At 40.9% G+C, this 8,233-nt stretch overlaps 1 protein-coding gene across 1 annotated transcript; it reads right to left on the bottom strand.

Moving 5' to 3' along the window:
- Positions 1-243: 243 nt before the first annotated feature.
- Positions 244-3,331, bottom strand: LOC119737424 (intraflagellar transport protein 56-like). The gene is made up of 4 exons (XM_038211775.1): positions 3,279-3,331; positions 2,209-2,315; positions 1,344-1,477; positions 244-491 (listed from the first exon to the last, which is right to left on the bottom strand). The coding sequence occupies exons 3-4, from the start codon at positions 1,475-1,477 to the stop codon at positions 377-379; spliced, it is 249 nt and encodes an 82-aa protein (XP_038067703.1). The 5' UTR covers positions 2,209-2,315; positions 3,279-3,331; the 3' UTR covers positions 244-376.
- Positions 3,332-8,233: the final 4,902 nt, after the last annotated feature.

Genomic DNA, 8,233 nt, shown 5'->3' with positions numbered 1-8,233 from the left:
GAGTCACTGACTGAGTCACTGACTGAATCTGACTGAATCATGGAGTCGCTGATCGAGTCACTGAGTTGTTGACTGAGTCACTGACCAAGTCACTGACTGAGTCACAGAGTCCAGCTTAACTAGGCAAGCCTACTTTGTTTATGCCATGAGAGACCAGCCTCTCTCCAGAACTGTTGTTTTCTCCTGCATAACCATCTTGCCAAAGCTAAATAGAGAAATATTTCAAGGCAAATTTCCCATGCGTCAAGAATAATTAAATCACCCCTAATCAACAGTATCGTTCCATTATTTTATTTTTTTGAAAATCTCTTTGCAAGCAGGGGTTTTTGGAATGTACAAATTTAAACAATCTCAAGACTATAGGATAGGGACCACCTCAGGAAACTGGTGCCCTGTTGTCCTTGGCCCACTTCTTCATGACACGGATGATGTATTCCACCTGTGGGTTACCGGTGTTGCGCAAGATTTGGAGGATGTCTCGCAGTGTTTCTCTGTAGAGGAAAAAAAATGACAAAAATCTAGTGGCTTGAACTTCACTGGGTTTTGTGCGCATAAAAATGAAAGCTATTAACAAGATGGACTTTGGGTCGGGGTGATGTAAATCAATGTTAGGTTTTGCCCTTCACCGATGTATAAACACTGTATACTCAGTGTGTTACCTCCCGAGTGAAAGTTGGAAAAAAATCACTCGGGTGGGATTTGAACCCATGCCTTGACCATGGAGCTTACGGGGTTGGTTGGCTGGCTAGGCAACCAATTCTGTAAGCTTGATGGTCCAGTGGTAAGACGTCTGCACTAACAAGCAGGAGGTCATGGGTTCGAGTCCCAACCGAGTAATTTTTCCAACTTTAACTCGGGAGGTAACACACTGAGTATACAGTGTTTATACGTCAGTGAAGGGCAAAACCTAATAGTGAAAATGAAAGCTGTTTATAGAATATAGGGGAAAAAGGAAAAATCCATAAAGATCAATGAATTTGAACTAGAGGGCTAAGAAGTTGAAAAGTATTCATGAAGATTTGTAATAAAAAGCCGTATCCTCTCTGAGTGATCCCCGTTTGATATTTGCCAGGTCTGCATCGTGACTTTGGGCGTGATCCCTGGCTGCATGGCATATGCGGGTTGAGGGCTTCTGACTAGCGCCCCTTTGACAGAGACATTGACAATTAGGGAACCCCCAACATTGGGCTGGATAGCTCAGTTGGTAGAGCACCGGAGTGATATACTTATTGAGATGTAATTGGTCAGTACGCACTGTTTGATCGATGTACTGTGGTCACCTGACCAAAGGTTGAGATCTAATTGGTCAGTGTGCACTGCTGATTGACAGAGATGACACCCACCTTGGTTCATGGCCAGCTATGATCTGCTGGAATACGCCCACGCACGCCCCTCGCTTGCCTTCCCAGTATTCAGGATTGGGGTCCAATCTTTCCAGGACATCGAAAGTCTTGGCTGTATAGAAGAACTGGCCCATCTACCGACAGAAAAGTTGAAAACATGAGAATTGAGAAGAGTCTCCGTGATAATTATAGTTTGAGGTCGAGGCCAAAAAATCAGAAGTTCAAACAAAAAGCCTGAAGTTTTCGATCATATCGCCACCGTGTTGACAAAGTGATGAATTTGTCCCACATCAATTTTTTTAAGCAGTTGGGATTTTTGGCTATTCTAATATTTTATGATGCCCTCTACATGCTTACTAAAGTTTGTGACACAAAAGTGCATCCTTCATTATTCAAGCTATAATGACACAAAGTCGTAAATGTGCAACAAATCTTTCTTTTTTTTCTTTTTTGACCGGGATTCGTATTCTCGTTGATTTTACACATTGGAAACAATGTGGCAACCTGACGCCACTTTTGTCTTCACACATCATCTCAATAAAGATGAGTTATTGCAAAAATGTTTCACAAACACGAATCTGCAGAAACATTTCCAATTTTGTTCAGAAATACTTGGAAAGTTTTCTTGACTCTCCATAGACTTTGTACACAACTGCTGAAGTAGCGTCTGGATACTGCATTCTTTTCTACACATGCGTTATATTTAGATTTATGTCTCCTCTACCATTTGCGTTTGGACGAAGTGACAAATGTGTTTCGTGAAATCGGTTGCAGGTTTAGATTAAGTGACTGGATACTAATTTGGGGCGAATGCCAAAATCTTCACCAAACATACAACGGACAAAAATAGGGGATGATGTTTTACCTTGTAGCCGTCATTGGCAATGAGCTACAGCAGGCTGAACGATTCGCCAGACGTCTCCATCTTAAGGTACAACTCCCAGGCTAGTCTGGCCTTACAATTCATGATGTCTGAACAACGAAAACAACACAAAGAAAGGTTATAAATACATAGGATACTGCTGTAAGAAAACACATCGGGGTCCACAAAAGATGGTTCTGTTCAGTGGATGCTCGTTTCAGCAATTTTCGGCCAGCAATGCTCAGTGTAACTGTGTACAATATTTGGGAGCCAAGAGGGATGTTCAATGTAGCAAATTTCTGTCGTACAATCTGCTTAAAATGCGATAGAACAAATCCAACATGGCAAATGTATGACTAAGATGTGAAGTTTAAACGTTTAAATGAAAAAACTTCTAAATCCGATTACAAATTTCTCAAAACATGTAACAAACCAGAATTATAGAAAAGGGAGTTCTGTTCAGGCGATCTTCCTTGGAGATAACCACACATAGCACAAATAATTAACGTTGTTTTCAAACCTACTTAATTTACAAAACCTTAGAAGCACCGTAGTACTTGATTACATTTGGGGAACACGTAGTTACATTTTTACTTTATCAACGACTGCCCGCTATTTACTATGTCAACCATTGTTGATTTATCATGTCAATCACGCCGGTCTGCAGATCAGACATAATGGGTAGGCAAAAGCCACTGTCAATGGCTAAACGTTTAAAACGGTTCTTGAAATATTTGCTTATAACGTTTACAAAATGAAACGCAAAGTCACATGCTTAATATACGATCAGGGCGATGATTGCATGCTGGTTATGTCATTGTTAGAGACCCTTCAGTCTACCTCACACATGGGCAACATGTGCATCTCCCTAATGCCACTCTGGATTTTCCAGCAGTACATGAAATGCATGCACGCGACGTGTCGTAACTTTAGTTGGACATTTGGTTGTGCAGTCACCATTGTGAGTGGTCAATACATTATGAGTTGAGGCTTAACAGGTGGATTCATTCCCATAATTAGCAACTTGGAAGTTGGAAGAGGAAACGTCATTCACAATTGACGGTAATACTCACAGCATCTTGCCAACCAGAGACACGTGTAGTCATTCTTGATCTTCTCACTCTGAATGAGCACAAAAATCTGGAAAACAAGAGAAACGAAACCCACTCCAATTAAATCATGGTAAAACCAAGTGTTCCCACCAAAACAGTGGTCTAGGAGGCACAGAAAGATCCCCATCCGGGTTTTAGACTTTTTTTTTTTATGCCTATTCGCCCTGAACAAGGCTAAAAGCCACTCCAGATATACGGGGCTACAAGTCGGAGCACAGCAGCTAAATCAACCACACCATCTCTGCCCTCATAGGCACCCACTTATAAGCCATCAGTGTGGGGGTTTGGTCAGTATCAAATGAGGGCAATAATGCTCATTGTGATTTTTGGCAAGGTATGCACCCCTCTAGTCGGAAAATATGTGACAGCATTGCAGCGGTGGCAGCTTTTTGGGTGCTATCACTTTTTTTCCTTTTTTTAAATGGCAGCCAAAACATGCTTGTTACAACATACAATTTATCCGGTTCAAGCATATTGACGGCAATTTTGAAAACACAAATCAAAAGTGATAACACTGCCACCACTCACACTGCAAAGCTATCACACATTCTCCAACTCAAAAAATCGCTATGAGCATTGCTCTTTTCGATCGTCTGGTACCGGTGGCCCATTTTTTGGACCAAAGCTGATAGCCTATTACTCCTGGGTGGGAGAAGCAATGAGTAACAAAGTGCCTTGCCCAAGGGCACACGCACCATGACCCCAGGCTGGACTCGAACCCACAACCTGCAGCTTTACCCACAGACCAGGAATCCAACGCCCTTAACCACGAGGCCACAGCACTCCACACTCCTCTTGAATCAGGACAGATCATAGGTTGGAGGGAAATAAGCACCAGGCAAGGATTTCCAAAGAGATGCAGCACGTGGGAAAACAAGCTATTGGAATATCTTTTTGTTCTACATCTAGGTATACAGCAACAGTATATGGATGAGAACAGACAGAAAGTCGGGCTTCTCTCTCAAACAGGGCCGACCATCGGTGAAAATTGATACAAAATTCCACTTTTCTTGAAAATGACAGCACACCAGGTGCCGTGATTTCACAGGATGCTTGAGACTATTATTCCTTAACAGTCAGGTATTTCATAATAACTTGGTAGTTTTGGTTTTTGATGTTTGCAAATGAAAGGCACCAGGACTAGTTCAGGCACCATGACGAGTCACTGCGCCATGACTGGCCAACTATTGAGGGCGCAACAACGAAAATTGGGTCCGGGAGTCCAACCTACCTCCTCTGCTTCCTTGTAGTTGCCTGCTGTGGCTTTGGCCTGCGCATAGTTGTAGTTGAACCTATCGTCGTTGTAGAAGTAACTCTAGAAACGTAAACACACAAAAATGTCATCTTGGTTTTTCTGATAATTTTCCCACATGCACTACTTTTGTATTGCCCAAAAGGGCCAATACAGCTAAACCATGCCACAGATACAAGTATGAGCAAGTTGGGGCGAGACTAGTGGTCGATTCCTGACGTAATTTGATGCCCGAGCACTAATATCAACATGCAGACACCTCTACTCAGACGATGGTCAAAATTGTTCACCAAATAAAGAGAATGGTCAAGAATAATTCCAAAACAAAATTGGTCCTGAATACTAGAGGGTGATTGGCAATAAATATTTTCAGGTTTTTGGAGAAAAGTTCAAAAACGAATAGTGTCTAACATTAAATGCATTAGATAAAATTACCTCGGAGCAAATATGCAGTCCTATGCCCCCTGTCTGTCTGGCCTCAACTCCATTTTCAAAGCTGTTGATGTAATAAAATGAATCAATAAACATTACTGCAACTTTCCTAAAAAAATATAGCGGTGCTGTTGAAACCCCTCGGCCTGAGTTTGTTGATATAAGGTGTGAAATTACAAGTACATGTAGTAGGATAATTGCTGGTCAATAGAAATTAGAATGACCTAGACCTTGACCAATGACGTTGACCTTTGACCTTTTGACCCCCAAATCAATCCAAACTTGATTTTCCTAAAGGGCAACCCCTGAAGTTACAAACCCGAATCATATTTCTAACTCAAATTATCATTGAGAAACAATCTACCTTCAACTCACCACTGATATACTCACCCACAAATAAGAAAATAATTTTCTGACATTCTTCTAGTTGGGTAAAGTATTTATTAATTAGAATTTTTCAACTTTAAATAACTTTTTTAGTGTTAACCTGGAATTTTCCAAGATTTACGCAAGTGCGCTGTGTTAGGGAACACTAAGCTGATTAAAGTTTTGGCCCAATTTCCGGACGCCACCGTTTTCAAATTTTGCTCAAAATTGTATGACAGTGAAATTGTTTACAGAATTTAAATGGCAAACACTACTGAAAAAGTACCAGTAACAACTGAATGAATTTGAAGTTTATCAACAAAGAAGTTTGGCAACCGTGCATGAGGAAAGTCAGGAGAAACGTCGCAGTGCGCCACGTTAGGGAACACCACTATATGTGTGCATTGATACTGGGTTCTTAATTGGGGTAGGTGCGGTGAACTAAAAACAATAGGCCCTGGCCCTGCTGACTATATGACTATACAATCATGGAGCTATAAAAAGAGGTCTTACCCAACAATGTATGCAAAGCATTCAAAAATACTCCGGAAAGACACCCATACCTCAGACGTCACTGACCAACAAAGACTAGGAAATGTCCTTTGACATGTTTTCTCAGTAGGCATGCCATGGTAGCAACTTTTCCCTGCTATAAATCCGACATTTTTGGACACATTATCCCTTTTAATGGTGATATAGGTCACTGTAGGGAAAAATTAGTGATGTCCAGATATATGGGAATCTTTCCAGAACGCCGAAAAGAAGTTGAATTTTGAGAAATAAATAGTCCAGACTTACCTGACGTACAGGCCTATATAGCCTACTGCTGCATTATCTGCTGCATAATGTTGATCGATAACCAAACAACAGGTGGCGCTCTTTACAATTAACGGTGTCAGGTACAATCTCATTCAAGTGATCTTGAGCGGTACGCGTTGCCATGGTGATACGTCATCACTGTGCTCTGCATCCTGTATGTGCACCACAGTTGACATCCTTGGTAGAACCTTCAAACTCTGTCAACTTCAAGAAACAAAGGAAAACAAGTTATTTTAACATCTTAACCCTCCGACGCAGAAAGCCTATTTACTAACACGCTTACAGTAAGGGGTCCCTCCGGGGACCCAGATATTTAGCGCCTTGGTTTGAGGCTACACAACACTGTATAGATGTATACAATCTCGACATGTCTGTAGACTATATAAATAAGGAGGTCATTGACAGGAAACAGATGTTGTATACATAGTCTGTGGTCAAGTCGTGCACTTGGCTACCCGCAAGTGACCTTGTTTTGTGCATATGTATATGGGCAGCCCAGGTTGTCAGGCTCAGATATGCCTGACCCGGGGTCACACACTAAAGGTGACTGCATATATCCGTAGAGGATGTCCCTTGCTAGGATTAGATGGAAGATCACCAGAATTGGTTTGAAATGTTTTTTTTTATTAAGGTAATTAACCTAATTGGGTCCCCAAAAGGGCTAGTTTCTGCGTCGGAGTGTTAATCTTCTAATTCATAAGGTTTAGTTCAAATATTGTTTTCATCTGCTATTTTTTGGAAAGGTCATTGTTTGATGAATTTGGTGGACAATAATTACTGTGAAATTTGAGAACAATTTCCCAAATAATTGACAAATTTACAAAAGATCAAAGTGGTCAAGAGAATGGTCAAGAATAATTCTAAAAAAAATTGGTAATGAGTAACAGAGGGTAATAATGGCAATAAATATTTCACCTTTTTGGAGAAAAGTTCAAAAACGAATAGTGTCTAACATTAAATGCATTAGATAAAATGACCTGAGAGCAAATATGCAGTCCTATGCCCCCTGTCTGTCTGGCCTCAACTCCATTTTCAAAGCTGTTGATGAAATAAAATGAATCAATAAACATTCACTGCAACAAATATAGCGGTGCTGTTGAAACCCCTCGGCCTGAGTTTGTTGATATAAGGTGTGAAATTACAAGTACATGTAGTAGGATAGTTACTGGTCAATGGAATGACCTAGACCTTGACCAATGACGTTGACCTTTGACATTTTTTCGATCGATGATTTTCAGTTCGCTCACTGTGTTTTGATGGACGTTCATGACGTTTTTGTACTTAGTGTTTTGTGCTGCAAACAATTTTGCGGGGTTTTGTGTCTATGAGGCTCCGCCCCGCGGAGCATCATGATATAGTTCTTCTAGGAGTATGACCATACTTCCTGAACTTAGTTTAAAACCCTTACACTTACAGTTTTGGAAGACTTACTATACAATCATGGAGCTATAAAAAGAAAGTCTCACAATGTATGCAATTTAAGCATAATAACCCCCTAGGCCCTTTTTGCTTAGAACCATCCTCAATCCTCCAAAATTTTGCAACTCCACCTAAATTTTTCAAAATTGTTAGACAGTCCTGCCTCAAAATGCATTCATCGTCAATCCTCCAAAATCCTCCTCATCCCAAAATTTTGCACTCGTGTTTAAATGAAGGATAACCAACGCCAAATCCTTCAAAATCATCAGAAAGTCCTGCCTCAAAATGCATTCATCCTCAATCCTCCAGAATCCTCATGTGCTTCAATCACCATTCATCCTCAATCCTCTAGAATCCTCATGTGCTTCAATCACCATTCATCCTCAATCCTCTAGAATCCTCTTGTGCTTCAATCACCATTCATCCTCAATCCTCCAGAATCCTCATTTGATTCAATCACCATTCATCCTCAATCCTCTAGAATCCTCCTAAACCGCCAGGAGGATTTTGGAGGAGTGAGGTGGGTTAGGGTTAAAAAATACTCCGGAAAGATTCCATACCTGGAGTTCTGGACATTTATATATGTCTCCGTGGTGTTTTTTTTTCAGATAGGATGCTGGCAGTGGCA

The sequence above is a fragment of the Patiria miniata genome, unplaced genomic scaffold (genome assembly GCF_015706575.1).
Source record: "Patiria miniata isolate m_02_andy unplaced genomic scaffold, ASM1570657v1 HiC_scaffold_10, whole genome shotgun sequence".
In the NCBI taxonomy this organism is placed as follows: domain Eukaryota; kingdom Metazoa; phylum Echinodermata; class Asteroidea; order Valvatida; family Asterinidae; genus Patiria; species Patiria miniata.
This window is presented reverse-complemented; position numbering and strand designations above follow the sequence as displayed.

Bases quoted from the DNA above. Each gene is read 5' to 3' on its own strand.
- LOC119737424 (XM_038211775.1), bottom strand. From the start codon at position 1,477: ATGGGCCAGTTCTTCTATACAGCCAAGACTTTCGATGTCCTGGAAAGA. The intron at 492-1,343 runs GTGGGTGTCATC...TTTCCTCTACAG, and splicing joins ATAGCTGGCCATGAACCAAG to AGAAACACTGCGAGACATCC.